Source organism: Ammodytes marinus (genome assembly GCF_949987685.1).
Source record: "Ammodytes marinus genome assembly, chromosome: 19".
NCBI classification, from domain to species: Eukaryota; Metazoa; Chordata; class Actinopteri; order Uranoscopiformes; family Ammodytidae; genus Ammodytes; species Ammodytes marinus.
The window spans coordinates 7814916-7834422 of record NC_137223.1 but is presented as its reverse complement, the minus strand read 5'-3'; the positions used below and the strand labels follow the sequence as shown (position 1 = coordinate 7834422).

Genomic DNA, 19507 nt, shown 5'->3' with positions numbered 1-19507 from the left:
AATCAGTCCGCTGCTTTGTTTACATTCCTTTTGTTTACATACCAGTTTACAGAGCCCAGGCTGTGTATTAACACCAGCTTTTTTTCAGCACACACACAGTATGGACAGGTAGCAGATTGTGAGGAGATATTCACTGATACTGACAAAAAGTGATTTGCAAACACATTTAGAAACATACTGTATATGAATATATTTTATCTTGTAGTAATCCTTTGTTTTGTAATGTATTTGCTTCCTTTTTTTGTTAAACCTGGTAATTATCTGCTTCTATATTTGATAGTGTGAATATCTCTGGTTGGGACACTGATTGAATTTTCAAATGCAGTTTTTCCTATTATATAACAATGACAATGAATGTCTCCATACCTCTTCAATCTTTCAGTTGTTTCTATGATACTCTCTGCTTCCTGTTATCTGTATATCTCCTCACCATATTCAGCTACGCAATAGCAAAGTATAACAAACCTGTCTACACTACTGACTTGGCTACATTCACCTGTACTTTATATTGTGTGTATTGGTCTTTGTTTATTTTGCACAGGTACATCCCTTCTCACTATAACTTCTGCATTAGTTTTGCCCCATTTTGTTTACATGTATTTTACATTCATTGTCTATGTGTCCTCTGCTACTTAGACGTATAGTACTTATTGGTGTATTTTGTTATCACTGATAATAATTTTGAATGCAAGTAGCAGTTCTACCATAACTGTACAGCTGTACCTTCTCACATATCTTCAAACACACCAACAGACAAAGCAATGTGGGTAACGTACATGGTGTCAACAGACGTGACACATCATCAGGGCTAAAATTATGAGCGGAACCTGGAGCCGTGAATACCACAGGAGGGTCGCAGCACAGGAGGAAAGGATCACTCATCACAGAGACAAATGGCTCCTTTAGACACTGATAGCTAAATGCTGCTAAACGGCAGCCATTTCTACTGGACTTGACTTCCTGTTTAGTCCAAAGCTTCAGCAATCGGCGGTGACATCATAACAACGGTGCCAACAACACCGCTTCCTGTCAACACAAACAACCACCTCAGAATTTACGGCCTCGGTTTCCTTCTTCTCACCTCTGGAGTGAAAAACCTAATCGTTGCTGATATTGCATGCACTTCTCTTCTCTTTCTTCTCTCTCTGACTCCCTTTCCTAATTCTCGTAAATCATGCTAATCTGACTGCAGCGACTGACAGGACGCAGCATGTTTGCAGGAAGTCAAACGTTCCATTTTCTTTCTCCTCCAAACTGCACATTGATGATGTCAGGGGTGATATATCGACCAGGAGGCTGGGAACCCAACCCTCGGGGAGGAATGTATTTAGACACACACACACATATACACCTACACACACACACACACACACACACACACACACACACACACACACACACACACACACACACACAAATGTTCACCCACTTTAACTCACTCACACAGACACACACACACAAGCAGTGAAGGCCTCTCCTGCCGGAGGTGTTGAAATGCTTGTAAGTCCTGAAATGCCAGTTGAGACGCTGAGCTCCCCTTTCACACACCGTGCAGCCAGGGACAAGAGAGCTGACAAATGGATGCGTTGAAACATATTAACCATCTCCCTTTGTGAGTGGACAAACATTTAATCTGGCTAATGACCCCTGAGGATCAAAACAAATGCAGGGAGATAAAGAAGGGTGGAGGAAGGAGGAGGGGAACGCTAAAACAGGCTCATTGACCTCCAGGAGGGTTCTGCAGGGTTCACCAGGGCCAAGGGCTCCTCTGGTTCTCTGGGGTTATGTGTATGTAAACATGTGTAGATTAAAGTCAGAGTAAGTGAACAAATAAATAAAAAATACCGGTTTTTACTCATTTGACTGGAGTTTATGAACACACAGTACACGCCTGAGTGAGTGTGTGTGTGTGTGTGCATGTGTGGGGTGAACACGGATCAAAACAAAAGATTTGGCTATCTCAGTCCCCATCAGTGTTCATCACAATAAACAAGTCACTTAGCGTCAAGCTATCTCAAAACTATTCTTCCCGTCCAACCCTCATTGACTCCCTATCTGCAGCCAGCGATCGCGCCTGTAATGTTATGATTATACAAAAGGCATTATGTGTTATCTGTTATCCGGCTTTCTATCAAAACTTACAACAGCTGCACTAACCAGTCGGGGGAGGTCACCTGCGCAGTCATGAAACGGATGTGTCTTCTTTTTTTCCCTTTACTTTTTTTTACACAGTCAAAACGCTACTTTTTCTTATCGTTCAACTCAAAATCCACTCACACATTCATATAGTATGTGTTGAAATAGATGGACACAAAGTGAGCCTGTTCCTGTTGTTGGAAACACTGAATATTCACTTGTTTTAGTAAGATCGTAGGCTATGCTATGTATGATCGTAGGCTATGGTCGTAGGCTATGCTATGCACAGAATAAGAACAACGGAAAGCTGTCTTTTTTCTTTATAATCATGACCAAAAAGTCTTAACCATACACTTAAATAAAGTAATCGTTGTGGAATTTGACCAAAGTTACTTAAATCTGTATTTCCCGGGCCACTTTTCGGCAGCAGAAACAATCTAAAAACACAAAATATGGCAACCTTGTTACCCAGCAGCTGGGTATTTACACATACAGCAGACACGGAGCACAAATTAGCTTTCACGCGGAGTCGTGTTTCTGGCCACTTGAAGAAAGTTAAAAAGAGTGATTATCAATGGCTGCCAATAATCACTGTTTCCTCACTATAGGCTCTGTTTATGGTCTCTCCCAATTAGGTTACTGACGGAAACATCTGGCTGTTTAGCTGCCAAACAATGTGATATGTTCACCAGCTTATTGCTTACCTGTATCTGGAGGTGGCTCTAACTCAGGAGGTAGAGAGGTCGTCCACTCATCTCAGGGTTGCCAAGTGTCCCTCAGCGAGACACTGAACCCAAATTTGCTCCCCGATGATTGGCCAGCTTTGTAGCCTGAATGAGAAACACATTGTCAGACGCTTTGAGTCTGAAAAGAAAATAGCGCTATACTATATATATACAGTGCAAACTTGCTAGTGTCTGTGGTAACCTTTTTCCATGTCAGAAAAATGACACTTTGTTCAGGCTAGCATACATTTTTTTTTCTTTTTAAGTTTCCTGAAAGAAGCTATAGGGAAGTGCCGATTCAGGTGAGACCTTTCACATCAAACATATTCATTTGATCAAATATGAATATGTAAAAATATGGATTATAGCATGTTCTGGTGGGCATTTGATCATTAAAAGTATGTCTGTGCTTATTAGGGGTGCAGTGTGTTTAACAAGCTGTGGCTCACCTCTGTCTGTCTGTGTGACTGACTGACACTCACATCAACATCAGTTAAACAAGGCTTCCTTCCCCTGATTCACGACCCTACAAACTCACCAAAGCATCTTTTTTTTTTCCTATTTAAAAAGAGCAACAATAGGCCTGTAAAACTGTCAAGGCAATACTGAATTTACGCACGACACTTTAAACAGCCGGGCGAAAGTATTCTCCCAGGGTGAGCAAGGAGTGGCTTTTCAAAAAAAAAAAAAAAAAAAAAAAAAAAAAAAAAGGGGTGGGGTAACGGGGGTCTGCGGGTGCACATTTCATTGCCCATACAGCGTCAAACCGAGTGTGGTTCTGAGCTGGCTGAATCAAAACCGGACTGGATATAGTGTTGCTGGTGCCCATGCTGTTAATCCATCACCGATATTGATTTCCATTTGATCGTCAGTCCTCCCTAATGATGTTCACCTTCAGGGCCAAGCTCATTGACTCACGGGCATGCCTTGATCCATAACTGGTAATGTGATCCATGCAACAACAGTGACGCACAATTACCCCCCATTTTACGCTCTAATGGGAACTGGTGGGGGCTGCGATCTGATCAATCCAATGAATAAATAAACAGAAATCAATACTATGGGACACTATGAAGAAATCCATAAAAGAAACATACAGGGAACTGATCTAAGGGTTCTTGTATAGTATAAAATATGGTTTGTTCCTCCCTTATGATGATACATTTCTAATCTATACTTTCACTTCAGCAAAAGCGTGAGAAAATGTGGACGACTGACACGCATTGCATATCCACTTGTACATCTCTGAGAATCCTCCCACACACAGAGGATGGTTGGTTACCTTGTGCGTGAACAATCTCAAACACATTCTTCCCCACAGGTACACAGTTAGGTAACAGCCTTTCTTCCAGTTTATGTGTCTGCTGTTTTCCTTTATGGGAGGGAAACTTCAACGAAAAACAGGCAAAGCAAACCAAACCCGTAATCCTGGCTCGCGATAAGATATGGCTAAATGAGGCTATGGGAACAAGAAGGCTTTGCTGACAGTGTGGCCTACATAATGCAATATGTCTTTGTAAATTCAATTGTGATGTGCATTACTGTACAGTCTCCTACTTTCCAACACGTTTACTTATGTGACGTAGTAAAGGATTAAAGGTGAAGTCAGAAATTCTGGAGAATGCAAAAATCGGTGAATATGTCCTCATGACCTAACTTCCTGTACATACTGTGTTCGCTGGAAAGAAAAAGCACAGGCATGTTGCTAGCTACAGTGGGCCTCTTTGTTTACATACCCTTTGCTTACATACCAGTTTACAGAGCCTAGGCAGTGTACATTAACATCAGTATTTTTTTGCCAGCAGTAAGGACAGGTTGCATCTGAGATCCTGGCAGTGTATACACAGAAGCATTATACCTAACTAGAAGAAGTGATGTTTATCTTCTCCATGAAGCAACTAATGGTGCCGTCATAATTGTACAGGTAGACCTTAAGAGTTTGAGGGGGCAAGATCTAACAAGACAACAAGCCCATTCCTTCACACAGTCAGGCACACTTCTGGCACTCTCAAAGTCCAATATCCAAAAGGCCAAAATACTTCCTCGACAAGTTTATACTTCCCAAAATAGCCTTGATGGGAATATGTCAACCTAAAAATAGACAAAGGGGAAACTTTTATTTCCCCACCCCAGAGGACCATTTGTAATATCAAAAGTAATAACATTTTAATGGTTGAGGAAAAAGCGTTGTTCACTGAGTGAATCGCTAATAAAAAAAAAAACGGTACACATTCCTCAGTGCTTTGTTGCAACTCGCTCCTGCTATTCCTCTTCAACGGCTAAAATGGCTTGCAAAAATCTTCATGAAGTCATCTTTTGGCAGCAGACATGACAGATCAAGAGCTTCTTTTTACCTGAGTCATCATTGGAGGATCGTGCACAGTCGCATTCTACACAGTAAAAAAAAAAAGCGTTGGGATACAAAGCAGAAATTATCTCCCATTAGAGAGATAGGACCCCTTGAGCAATTTTTTTTAACAAGACACTGAGTCAACTGAAAAATTAAATACAGTATACCCCACACCAATACCTGATAATTATAAAACTATATTTAAACTGTGGGGGTTTTCCTTGGGCGAATGGCTAAAGGGCAGGACTTTTAAAATACTTTTTACTTTGTTACATTTACCTATATCTAATATCTGTCTTTTTCTGGTGATGAGCAAAACACATGTGGCACTGTAAATGATGTCTGTCTGTCTTTCTGTCTCAAGCAAATTCCAAAAAAAAAAAGCATAAAGGGAGATACCTGCTGTCCCCGATGGAAACAACACCGAGACCTTCAAAAAGGAGTTTCCCCCAAAGTGGTAAATCGAGCAGATGCTTGATTGCGTTTGCTGTTGTGAGGTTTTGGGGATAAAGTTAACGCTTGGTTTAGTTTTGAGAGGGAGTGAGGTGAAGGTGAACGGGGTGGGTGGGGATGTAGGGTCTTAGCCAGTCCCCCTGTGTGTGTGTGTGTGTGTGTGTGTGTGTGTGTGTGTGTGTGAGTGTGTGTGTGTGTGTGTGTGTGTAAGGGGTGGAGGATATTCGCTGGAGCTGAAATGTAATGATGTGGATCATGGACAAACATGGCCTCTGTTTTTGGAGTTGGTTTTTTGTTTGAGGAGAAGATGCCACTGTGGAATCTGACTTTGACGTGATTAAAGAAGCGGAGACCTAATGCCTTGCCCAGACCGAGTGAACGCACTGTGCAAAACCGCTTGACTCTGTTTGTTCTAAATAGACCTGGGGCTATTCAGATACATGTTGAAATACCGTCATGAGGAATGAACAAGATTTTATTACCAAATAATTATTACAAAAAAAAAAAATAATTAAAATAAAAGTGTTACACAGAAAACCCACATTAATGCACTGCGCTCTTCAAAGAGCGAGTTATCTAGCACCATCTCAGATAAGTAATTGTGATAAAACATGATTTTTACCTGCTCCGCCATTGTAGGCGCATAAACATTCACCCATCTGTCCTCTGGCGTGCACTGGCAGTGAGACCATGAGTGAGACGGGTGTCGGTTTGTAGCGTTCGCTCTTGTGATTGGATATTAATTTCGGGATCCGACAAAAAGTTTATTTGCCGATTACATGCAGAGCAGCTGACTGAGAGATCGGCTTTATGAAACCCGCCATTATGGAAGTGATCACTGTATGAATAAATCGCTTACTTCATCTTTAATTAAAAGTATCGTGTCGGTGCAACTTTAAGTTAGGGCTCCCTGAATGTAAGAGTGACATTAAAGGTGGGGTCAGCGATTCTGGAGAATGTTTGTTGTCAAAATCAGTGAATATCTACTCAATATCTGCTACCTGTCCGTAATGTTTGTGAGCTGATTTCTTTGGGGTGTTAATACACAGCCTAGGCTCTGTAAACCAGGATGTTCCAAGCTAGAATGGGCCCCCTTTGTTTACATTCCCTTTGTTAACATATCAGTTTACAGAGCCTAGGCTGTGTGTTAACACTTAATTTTTTTTGTTGCAGTGCACACACAGTACGGACAGGTAGCAGATTGTGGAGGGAAAGACTGACTCCACCTTTAATTGGGTTAATTGTAATTGAGTGGATAAAGCACTGGGGAATCAGACCATATTTCATACAATTTGGTATTGCAGTGTACTGTAATGTGTTTGTAATGTTGGTGACATACTTACATATACATTAAATATGTATAAGTAGTTGACAGAGAACAGTGTGCGTCAGTATCAAGCATGGCACACTTCCACTGAATATTTGCAATATCATGGGTGAGTTGAGATGATGTGATGACTGTATATACCGGCTGTGTTTATTCAGGTCAGCCGCATCCACGAGTGTTTACACTGAAAACAACACTACTACGACATCAACATCTCACACACACACACACACAGACACACACACAAACACACACACACACACACACACAAAAAAAACACAAGCCAAATATTGATATGTTGAACGTGGTCTCTGACCTAACACAGACAGTCCTGATGTCACCGCAGTTACTAACATGCTTGTCCACTATCCACTGGGGTGACTTATGAATCTTTTATCAAAACTGGCCTAATTGCTTAACCATCCATAGCCTGTTCCAGTGGTGAATGGTGGCGAGGGAGGGAGGGAGGGAGACTGGGCGTGCAATAACTAGTCATAAAAACAACAGGCAAAGACGCCAGCAAGCATCGTTCCACCTCTGACAAGCCTGCCCTTTCATCTACGTCTTAATGTCTATTTCTATAGGGGGTTTATTTTTCCAAGGCAGTCCCATTGTGAGCAGGGGTTTCAATGTTTTTTTTAAGGAGCAAATTGAGCAAAAATGATATGAATACAACAAGGTGTACACAACTGCTGAGTAGAATGGAGTGTGCATTTTATCTGTGTGGGTGGAGGAGGCAGAGGGTGAATGATATGAATACAAATCAGACTGTATAACCAGACATAATAATCATAATCAACATCTGGGCAATTTGAATACAAATCAGCAGGTTTGAACATGTGTAATTTGTGTGAATGGACTGGTGCCTTTTAGCAAGACCTCCCACCCCTCCGCCCACCCTCCCATATTCCAAAAAAACCCCACACACACACACACACACAACAGCACGGAGCCAATATTCCACTATATCCATCCACTTATTGACTTAAGTGTGTACTCTGCTAGTTCACAGAAAACACAGCCGTACACAGCTTCCTGTCCTGGCCATATCAGCGCTAGAGCAAAACAAAAAAAAAAACAACAACAACAACTTTCCCTTCTGTTCTCACTCCCACTCTCTGTCTCTCATTCACAGCAGAGGAAGCTGCTGTTTCTGCTGCTGGAGCTGGACACAAGTTTGAGAAAAAGGGAAAAGAGTGGACGGACAAGAGCCTGTGGGGAGTTTTTTTTTTTTTTTTTTTTTTTTTTTGACAAAACCATATCCCTGGTTCCCGGGAGCTGACAAGCCAGCCCCCGGAAACTCCCTGCTATTCCGACTCATGTGGACAAAACAGCTGCAGATTCTCACTTTTCGCCGGCCGACTGTGGTCTTTTGAACTGAACCCCACAACCAAAGGGAGAAATACCCAATAATTCTAGGCTACATGTGGGGACTAAAACGTTTTTTTTTGTTGTCTTTGTTTTTCTTTGTTATTAAATGGTCATTCAATTTATAAATCATGGATCTTTTGTAATATCAAAATGCATTAATGTACACCTTTAATTATAGAAAAAAACTTAAATTAGGTATTAAGTTATTTTTTCAACCCACTTTTACAAATGCACCTCTTAATATTTCAATTCTTGTTTTGATCATCTTCTATTGTCTCTCTGGGGGGGAAAAAGGTGGAAGCGGTCAAGCTCTTCCTGCTCTCACAGCTGTGGCGTTCAACTGGAATCCGTTGTGTAAACGTTTTCCCCCTGAATTTGTCAATATCTTCGCCTGTCTGTGTGTACGCCTGTGCCTGCGCGCATAATTACAGATGCGCCATTCCTCCTAAGCTGTCATTAGAAAAAGGGAATGGGAATGACTCCAGGCTACAACCACCGCTTGCGGTTACGTAACATCGCTCTTCTCGGGATCCTGTCTTCCTATCCCGGAGACAGCTGAAAAACTCCCCGGTCCTACACAGCTCATTGTCGTTAGGGGGGGGGGGGGATGTTGCCCCTCAAAGCCCCAGATAAGTTTGTCATTCTGCTTTTCACAACTGACATTTTCTCCCTTTCATTTTTGTAAAAAATCGCCTCTTTGTGTTCTCTCTCTTTGTCTGTCTGGCTCGCTCTGGTGTGGTGCTGGTGGAGCGCCTATCTGCTGCCGTACCCCGAGTGTCCATGTGAGGGCGCAGTGATCCTGACTTGGGCTCTGATCCAGGGATGCTGGTGGCCCTCAGACAAAAGAGAGAATAATATTTATAGGCTCTACAGGAGAGCAGCAAGGGGAAGGGCGGTGGGGGGAGTGATGTGTAAGAATCCATCGCAACACATCGTTGGAAATAAACGATACACAAGTGTGTTCAGAAGAAGTGGTGTGATGTATCATTGTGGAATTTCATAATCAACAGAATCAGAACCAGGTTAATTACAAAGTACGTTCACACCCAATTCCATACAATAATCATTAAGAAGATAAGATATTAATTTAAAACAGAGTCATTGTTTTACCGCTAGAGTTTACAACATTTTGTGTTTTTTCTTCATATTTTGAACAAAAACATAGCAATTTACTATTGCTATTCATTTAGTTCTTATTCATGTGCGATGATAAACAAAGGCTATTAGATGTATGTGTGTGTTTGTGGGGGGTTGATGGTTTAAAACCACTACACCTTCACATGGACGGTTCAAGCCCCCGCGGGGTCAGCAGCAGCATCCAGGCTGCAGCAATGCCCTTGAGCAGCCCGAGCAGGACATGAAATCACTTACAGCCTCTGGGTTACTTCGTCTGCTTAGCTGATCCTGGGTTTGACATCCCAGAGGAGAAATGGAGAGAAAGCAGAAAAAACGCTTTGCCTGAGGCTATCAATAATAACAATAATATATTTTCCTTTCTTCCCGTCTTACTTTCTATGTTTCTTATTTTTCCTCTCTCTTCCTTCCTTCCTTTCATTCACGCTCTCTTTCTTTCCACCTCCCTCTTCTTCTTCTTTTTTATTTTATTTTTGTCTTGCTTTCATTCTTGCTGCAATGTTTAGGCTATTTTCTCGATTCACCTTGAAAGAAAAGCTCCCAGCCAGCCTGTCTCCCGCGCCGCAACAAACCCAAAGCTCTGACTGTTCCACCCCCCTGCCTGGGGAGGGGCGGAGTCTGCTCTCCTCCCGCACAACAGAGTGTATAACACTCTGCAGCCAGCCACAATGTGTGTCAGAGGACTGTCTGTGCTCCCAAAGTAGATGACTGCAACAAATCTGGTGTCTGTAATACTGACTGCGAGATACGAGAAAACCAAACTGGTTCACACATAATCATCCCGAGTCAGGACAAGGTGAGCATCTTCCGATACCAGCGGTTAGAAATAGAATGCATTTTTAATATTTAATTCACATTTTTCACACATGACATAGTTTACATTAGATTGGATTGTTGTCATTCCATGTGTTTTAATGTAAACATGTTTTTTTTTTATGTGTGTGTCCTAATCACACTTCATGCATTGCGCGTTTAGTCAGTGGTTTTGCCAATGCGTCCTTTTTGCACAGTTTGTGCGTCACGGTCACATTTACGCACATTCTCCTGTGAGATTTGTGCGGTTTTTTAAACCCCACAGAGGGAGCAAGTGTCGAATTTAGTGCAGCAAAGACTGTGTGTGTGTCTGTGTGTGGGCTTTGACTCATGCTCTCTCTCTCTCTACAGCTTAGTTTTCAGGTGAGATTGAGCGAGAGGGAATGGGGAGAGACGCTCTTTCTCTTTTGGAGACTAACATATCTTTTTTTGTCCATTAAAGGTTTTTCGACTGTGGGATAGAATGCCAGCGATAATAAGTAAAAACTCCGATTTGGAGTTTGACTCCTTACAACCGTGTTTCTACCCGGACGAGGACGACTTCTACTTCTGTGGTCCCGACTCTGCGCCACCGGGGGAGGACATCTGGAAGAAATTCGAGTTGTTACCCACTCCGCCCCTCTCGCCGAGCCGAGCCGCGCTACCGGGGGAGCCGGGGGCTGCCTCCCCGGAAGCGGACCCACTGGGCTTCGGCTTGGGGGACCCACTGGACTGGGCTTCCGAACTCCTTCTCCTGCCCGAGGACGATATATGGGGGGCGTCCGACGATGGGGACCTTTTCGGCTCCGCATTGGATACTACTAACCCCAACAGCATCATTATCCAGGACTGTATGTGGAGTGGCTTCTCGGCCAGGGAAAAGCTGGAGCGGGTGGTCACCGAGAAACTCGGCAAGGCTATTTCCACCGCCACAGGAGGCGGCAGGAACGTGTGCGTCAAGGCGCCGGAGGTGGTGAGCCGCAGCTCGGCGTCAGAGTGCGTGGACCCCACGATAGTCTTCCCCTTCCCGGTCCACAAGAAGAACGCCAGCAGCAGGGACTCAACAGGGACCGTTAACACTTCCACAAGCAACGCTAGCGCTGCCAGTGACTCCGGTAAGAATTAGGAGATGCGCTAAAAGTATTTGTTTCCGTTTTTAATTATTGTTTTATTCTAGTGTCAACCAACACTTAAATCAAAGAGTTGTGGTTGTTATTGTCATTATTACTGTTAGTATTATCTTTGGAGCTTGGTCATATGACTTGGCCAACAATCGGATTACCTTGACACACACACACACACACACACACACACACAACACACACACACACACACACACACACACACACACACACACACACACACACACACACACACACACACACACACACACACACACACACACACACACACACACACACACACACACACACACACACACACACACACACACACACACACACACACTGGAGTAGTAGTGACACAGTGAATGGGGTTTATGCAATCAGCGGGTTCTTCATCCGGCAGATGGCAGTAAAATGGGGAATTGTGTGCCTTCTTGAACTCAGTTGGCATCCGAGCCAAACAAAAACGACACCGCGCTCACTGGCTGCAGCCGGAGCAGGTTGTAGGAGGGGGAGATGAAAAGGTGTTCAATAATGTGATGAGCTGATAACGTGTCAGGTTCACGGTGCCGCGAATGCTTTCATTACGCATGGATTAAGGGACAATTTGCGCACAGTGGGTGAGAAATTGGCACTTCTTTTGGACAGTCTGTAGACGAACGGTCGCCTTGAGCTCAGCGGATGAATACAATTAGCACTAAGAATAAGAACAGAAGTGCCAGTATTTAACAGCATGAAAGAGGGACACTATACCACAACAGAACCACGCTGTCTGGAATACAGATTGACACTGTGTGTGTTTTTATCCGTTTCTTAAGAGGTGTAATGGAGGAAGTGGTATGTGATTAGATTGGGGCATAAGTTGTGTGTGTGTATTTAATCGCCCTAAGACTTCACCTCCCGTCTATTGCTGCCTATGAGTTTCCTAAACAAACACTCACGAGTCCTTATCAGCGTGTTTTCGCAGTGAAACAGTAGTACAAAGGCCCCCATGCTTGGCACAGAGGGCAGACCCAGCCAGCCTTTGCCAAACACCTCCCTCTCCTCCACGGGCGAAGAAAAGAGGACGAAGGAGGGCCCAGGCTGCTTCTTTTGAGAGGGGCTGACAGCTTTGAACAAGCGCTCCATCCCGACAGCTGTCTCCCTGGCGCCGCTCCAGCTCCGAGGCTTAAAAAGGGGGTTTGGTGATCGGATCGCCTGCCGCCCCGCCGCCCTGCGCGCATAGTATACCGCTCCAGTGCGCTTCCGCCGCTCGCAGCGTTAAGACGAGTCCTTCCTTTGTGTATACGCGCACTATGTACTTTTCTCATCAGGGACACGGACTTTAAAGGCTACAATGTGGGGTTTAACCCTGTAGTTAGGGCCAGTCCAATTTAAGAGGCATACATAGGAGCAAAGGGACTGCCACTGACTGAAATCAGTTCAAAAAGTTAGAAATAAAAGAGACAAGGGAGATACTTGGATTGTGCTCCTAAAAAGAACATTCACATATTTTGGTCTTTGTGCTATTTAAACTGTTTTCCCAGCTCCAATAAATGAGCCATTCCCCTTGGAGAGTGCAACACCAAACAGCTAAATCCCAGCTTCACATGTGGCAAAGCCGGCCACGCCCCCTCATCCACCCAGCTGTGCCCAGCTTTGTTTTGATGGTGGTGCCAGACTGTGACTGTGTGTGTGTGTGTGGGTGTGTGTGTGTGTGTGTGTGTGTGGGTGTGTGTGTGTGTGTGTGTTGTTGAGACAGCATCCTGGTGCAGTGGTGTCTGAAGTGGGTTACTGTAAGCTGTAAAATGCCACACTCTTCAGATGCTCCTGAGCTGATAATGAGAGCCATTATCACAAAGGCATTTTTAACCAGGCCTCACACTCTCTGCCTCGTGATTGGCCACTTCCTTACGCCTTCAAGGGCGCCTGCTCGTGATAAGTTTCAGCTGCGCGCCTACAACCTCCGCTCAGGTATTAGAATGAAGAGCTCAGCTGGAAAATAAGCTAGATATATATATTTCTTTATTTCATTAAGGGGCAAAATTAAAGTGCAGTTCTTAATGCCTTAATACCACGCACACTGTCTGCGCGACCGGAGCTGCACTGATAGACAGAAAGCATCAGCCTTAAACTGTCTGGCCTCCCTGGAGAAGATTAGGGGGAAGTTTTGAAGGAAGGATAGAGAATGAAAAGCAGAAATACTGAACATGTCAACGCCTGCAGACTAGATTAGTGAAGGAGTGACTGACACTAAGCATTAAGGGGTTTCTGCTTATGCAAACAGTGTTGAGCAACGCTCTCGCTTCCCACACAAAACTCTCTTTAGAACTCACTCACACACATACCTGGCTGTCACCTGCCAGCGGTACACATAGATGACATAGTGAAAATGCCTGTGTGTGTGTGTGTGTCAAAGCGGCTGAGTCACTCACATTCTGTTTTTTTTTCTCTTTTCACAGAAGAGGAAGATGACGACGATGACGATGAGGAAGAGGAAGAGGACGAGGAGGAAGATGAGGATGAGGAGGAGGAAGATGAGGACGAAGAGGAGGAGGAGATAGACGTGGTGACGGTAGAGAAGAGGCGCTGCACCACAAGCAGCAAGGCGTCTCCCATGGCGACTGGCACCATAACCATCTCTGTGCACGCCACCAGCCAAGACTCCAGCAGCAGAGGCCTGGCGTCCTCAGGGTGTCAGGGCTCAGGGCGCTACGTCAGCCGGGCGCCTCAGGAGCTCATCCTGAAGAGGAGCTCTGTGCACCAGCAGCAACACAACTACGCAGCCCCCTCCCCGTACGCCTCGGACGACGACCCCGCGCCGCCCAGCAAGAAACAGAAGACCTCAGACGCCCCTCGCGCCCCCACCAGAACCATCTCCTCTTCCTCCTCCTCTTCCTCCACGTCCTGCGGCTCCTTCAGCAGTCTGTCCCGCAGTAAGCGCAGTGCCAGCGGGGACAGCAGCCCGCGAGGAGGCTCAGACTCAGAGGACAGCGAGCGCCGGCGCAACCACAACATCCTGGAGCGTCAACGCCGCAACGACCTGCGCTCCAGCTTCCTGACGCTGCGCGACCACGTGCCCGAGCTGGCCCATAACGAGAAGGCCGCCAAGGTGCTGATCCTCAAAAAGGCCACCGACTACGTCAGCTCGCTGGAGACAGAGGGCATGAGGCTGCAGCAGGAGAAGGACAGGCTCCACGCCCGCAGGCAGCAGCTGATGCGCAGGCTGGAGCAAGCTAGGACTCGCTAACAGACAAAAAAAAACACTATACAACACAGAAACACTCACATATACCCTGGATGACACTATATACCCCCTCAACCCCCCGCCACCCACCACCCCTGCCTCAACTCAGCCTGTCTGAAACATAGTTATGAGCACACACACACACACACACACACACACGTAGGCCTATCCACTTAAAACACAGACACATAGGCCGACATATCTGTTCTACACAAGATCTCAGAGGACGTTTATCTTCAGATGCCGAGACACGTCTAGAGGAGAAGGGGTGGGGCGGGTTGCTGGAGGGGGATGCTCGGACTTTCACTGCCGCCACTTTTTTTGCACATTTGTTGACGTTAAGAATGTTTAGGGTTTACTTTTTCAATCCAGTCACATTGAGGAAAGAGAGAGAAAAAAGAGAAAAGAGCAAGGAAGGAGAGAGGACACACCTTGTTTTAGTCTCCCCTTCCTCCTTTTTATATATCGTTTCTATTTGTATCGTGTTTTTGTACTCACTTGTGACACCAGCCTGGAATCGGGGGTGATTCCAAACCACAGGGACGGGTGTCAGAGGGCACTTTGCTTGGAGAGTTCACGTACAAGAAAGCAGTGTACACTTACTTTGCCTTCACCACTGCAAAAAAGACAAAAGACAAAAGACAAAAAACCAACCAACGACAAAAAAAACTGAAGAGACTCTGACGACTGAGGCGTTATGGGTCACATAAACAATGCCACTACAGGTTCTCTTTCTTTCTCTCACTCCACTCACACTGGTGCTCAAACCAAGTCAGTGGATGTATAACTGTGCACCTTGCTAGCCGACACTTTTGTAAATAACAATAGTGTACAGACAAAATTACTCTCAGATCTGCCTTGTTTTGTAATACATTTTTGTCCTTTTTTTCTTTTTTTTTTATACATGTCAGGAAGCTGCCAATAACTAGACTGGAAGTTTATATACCTTTTAAAAGTACTGTAAGGCCTCGATTTTTGAGAGTCATGAAACTTTGTAATATAACAATATATTGTTTTTTTTTTTCTCTTCTCTTTATTTCTTTGTATTGTATCATATTACTAATTCTACACACCTTTATGCTTTTAGTGTGAACCTGATACATACTAAATTTGATACTTATATTTTCGTATGAAAATGAGTTCTCAGTAGATATCACTTTATCTTGTCATTTTTTTTTCCTTCCCGCTCGTTTGTATCTCAAATAATTCTTTTGTACAGCAAATGTGTTCTATCCCCATAGTACCTGGCCTTTTTTCTTTATTCCTCCTTTGTTTATATTTGTAACTATCGGGTGCATAGAACTGGGTAAACGGATATAAGATGTTTGTTTTTTTCATTTTTAAAATGTACATTTAGTGCTGCAACTCATAGCACTTTGAAATACCTCATTTTGAAAAATAAATAGACATCATGAAATCCTCATCGTTTGCCTTGTGTGGAATCTGTCATTGTAACGCATCACTTTTTCACCCCCCTTTGCCCTTCTCACATCCGCTCTCTCTCTCTCTCTCTCTCTGTTTCTCTCTCTCTGTTTCTCTCTGTTTATTTTTCTGTTTGCTTCCACATTTCCGTATTTGCTTTGCTGCTCAAAGACTCATCCTCACAAAGAAATAAAGAGAGCGTCTTCTGTATGCTCTCTGTCTCAGCACCCTGCGGCTAGCTCCCCCTCTGTAGCCTCCCACACACACACCCACACACACACCTACACACACTCGCTCTCTTCGGGTGCACCGGAGCACATATCCACACACATACACACACACACACACACACACACACACACACACACACAGGCTACACACTCTCCTCTCTCCCGTTTCCCTCTCGCACCAACACAGCCCTTCCCACTACATTGTTCGGACCGTTGCCATGGAAACTGGAGCAGCTGCTGAGTGGCAGACACCGAGAGTGAGTCTTTTATTTGTCTGTTAGTAGTCTGTGTACTTCGGGGCCTGCGTGTGTGTGTGTGTATGCGTGTGTTCGCGTGTGTGCATATGAATGCAAATGCCCTGTATTTGTGAGTCTACCTTTTGTCCCTGGTCTGTGTGTGGCCCGGGCGCCTGATATCTCCGCTTGCGTTGTGCACTGCCCTGCCACCCATGCCAGGACAAGGCTTGGATACTGTTTACCAACATCAGCCACATGGCTCTGGCCTCCTCCTCCTCCCTCTCTCCCCCTCTCTCTCTCTCTCTCTCTCCTCCTTCCCTCTGTTCCTCCAGTGCCAGGGCCTTAGCCCAAATATGTGCCACTCAGGAGGCTGGCCAGGCGTTTTCTCTGGAGATGGCTGAAAGAGAAATCTGTTGCCACGGTCCGAGTAGCCATTCAGCACGACAGTGGTGTTCACAGAGGGAGAGAGAAAAGAGACTTGCCGAGAAGGGGAATTAACAGGACATAAAAAACACACATTGTTGATGACTTTGGTTAATCCCTCTTTCTTTCTTATTTACCTAAGAAAGCAATGACTGCATCACACCATATAACAAGGGGGGGGGGCCTTTCTTCTTCCTCCAGCAAAAAAGATATTAAAATAACGATATATGACTTAAAAGGGAGCTTTACAGTGCTACTGGAGGAATCGAACACTTCAATATTAACATCAAACTACTTCATTCATCCCTATACAAGCAGGAACCCAAATGATCCAGAGGTACAGTATGTGCACTATGCTATAGACAGGGCCATATGAAGACTGATGACTTTGTTTTTGAGTCGAGACAGCCCAAGACTGAGCCTCTCGGTGGGGGAGTGGAGCTGGTAGATTACATAACAGGAGTCTGGTGGGTCTGGTGTCTTTTGTGCACACTTACGGTGCACGTGTGAGTGTGTGTATGGGGACAGGAGTGTAGGGTATCTCAGAGTGCGTGGATGTGTGGGTGTGTGTGTGTGGGTGTGCGTGTCCTCTCGTGGGACTTCCCCTTACCATCTGCCTAATGGCTTATCCTGCTTGGTTATCGGATGAAAACAAGTTCACGGACAATAACATCCCCGAGAAATATGAAAAAGAAAAACATCGCATCGCAGCTAACAGAGGCGGTGTTGGTTTGGATTAACTGTGACATTTAATAAGAAATCGAGCGCGGGGCCACGTGTGCAGTATTGCTCTCTCTCTCTCAACTACACAAACAATAACAGTGTCCAGTACAACATCTCCCGCCCACACTTCCCGCGCTAAACAAACACAAATTGTACACATCTCAGCTGCACCCACACACATACACAGACCACCCCTCCACCCCACCCCACCCAACACCCACTAATATGCCCGCACACTTCAGATACAGTTAAGCTACCTATGCTCTGAGACGAGGCTAATTGTTTTGGAGGGGAAGCTGACGTCCAGGGAGTAGCCATCTCCTGCGTTAAACAGACATATGGCCGTGGCTTTTCCCTGATTAATACCCATTATCCTTCTGCCCATTGCCTGCCTGCCTGCCTGCCTGCCTGCCTGCCTGCCTGCCTGCCTGCCTGCCTGGCTGGAGCTGCCCAGACGGACACATGACACGACTCTAATGGGCTTACACCCCACTGGCGGATAGGCATTAAAGCTACGCAGGAGATAATGTGGCATAATGTTTGGGTTTTGCGCGTTTGTTTCTGCGTCTCGTCATCCGCTTTGAGATCTTCATCGCCTCTGCCGCTAATTGACACTTGTCACAACATTTCTTTTGTCCTGTTGGACATCGGATCTGTATTCAACATGTTAGCCTTCCCATATGGAGGAAACAATGGCCGCAGTGTGTGTGTGGATGTACAAGTGTGTGTGTGTGTGTGTGGATGTACAAGTGTGTGTGTGTGTGTGTGTGTGTGTGTGTGTGTGTGTGTGTGTGTGTGTGTGTGTTTGTGTTTGCAAAGTGCCCAGCCTCTGCACAAAGGCATGCCCGTCACCCATGCGCCGCACTGGGATGTGTTTGCCAAGAGCCCTGCTATCTGTGGCGGGAGTGGGTGAGTTAGAGTGTGTGAGTGGGGGCGGGGGGGGATGACAACACACCATCTGTTGTGGGGTACAGCGTGGTCGCAGGTGCTCAGAAAATGTTTGCGTTGGGGTTGTGTTAGGCAGAAAAGCTGAGCCCGATACAGTGAGGGTATCAGGGGGTATTGGGGCAGAAAACGTGTATGTGTGTGTGTGTGTTTGTGTGGTAGAATAGGGGGCAGTTCCTCGAGGAAACCTTTTGCCCTAGCTGAGTAATATGCAGCCCTGACAAAGAGCTGTGGAGCTACAGTAATTGCAGAGCACATAGCGGACAGGGAGGCACGGGAGGGGAGGGGAGGGTGTGAGGGTTGGAAGGGAGAGAAAAGGAGGCCTGAGTGTTTGATCAAAGTTTACCAAAGTCTGAGGAGATTTGCATACAGATGGTACTGTAGCCCGGCCCCCGGAATACCTTTCCCTCTCTTTATTTCTCTTTCTTCGTCTCTCTCTTTCCCTCTCTCTCTCTCTCTCTCTCTCTCTCTCTCTTTCTATGTCTCTCTCTCACACACACACACACACACACACACACACACACACACACACACACACACACACACACACACACACACACACACACACACACACACACACACAATGTAATAGGGTTTCATTGAAGAATCCAATGAATAGCCTTTCAAGAGCGTGTTCTGGGGAAGAAACGGCCTTGGCCGCACAACACAGCACCTAGAAACAGAAAGAAAAAGCGAGTGAGAGCGGGGGAAGAAAAAGAAGGAGAGATAAAAGAAAGAATCCAGGAGTGAAAGGCAATGATTGAGATAGGGGACGGGACAAGAGAGAGCGTGGTAACAATGGGAAGAAAGACGAGGGAAAAGCCTCCGTGAAGCGCTAATCATTAAAACAAATTCATCCAGCACTGTTTACCTTTTGGGGAGTCACAAAA

General features: G+C 45.2%; 1 protein-coding gene across 1 annotated transcript; it reads left to right on the top strand.

Moving 5' to 3' along the window:
- The first annotated feature begins 10166 nt into the window (after nucleotides 1–10166).
- On the top strand, nucleotides 10167–16059 carry mycn (MYCN proto-oncogene, bHLH transcription factor). Its single transcript, XM_080047428.1, has 3 exons — nucleotides 10167–10292; nucleotides 10752–11403; nucleotides 13854–16059. Exons 2-3 carry the CDS (start codon nucleotides 10773–10775, stop codon nucleotides 14639–14641), a joined length of 1419 nt encoding a protein of 472 aa, XP_079903554.1. The 5' UTR covers nucleotides 10167–10292; nucleotides 10752–10772; the 3' UTR covers nucleotides 14642–16059.
- Nucleotides 16060–19507: the final 3448 nt, after the last annotated feature.

What these genes read in the sequence shown, in the direction of transcription:
- mycn (XM_080047428.1), top strand. Translation starts at nt 10,773, where the DNA reads ATGCCAGCGATAATAAGTAAAAACTCCGATTTGGAGTTTGACTCCTTA. An exon ending in TAGCGCTGCCAGTGACTCCG is followed by an intron (nt 11,404 to 13,853) that starts GTAAGAATTAGG and finishes CTCTTTTCACAG; the next exon opens with AAGAGGAAGATGACGACGAT.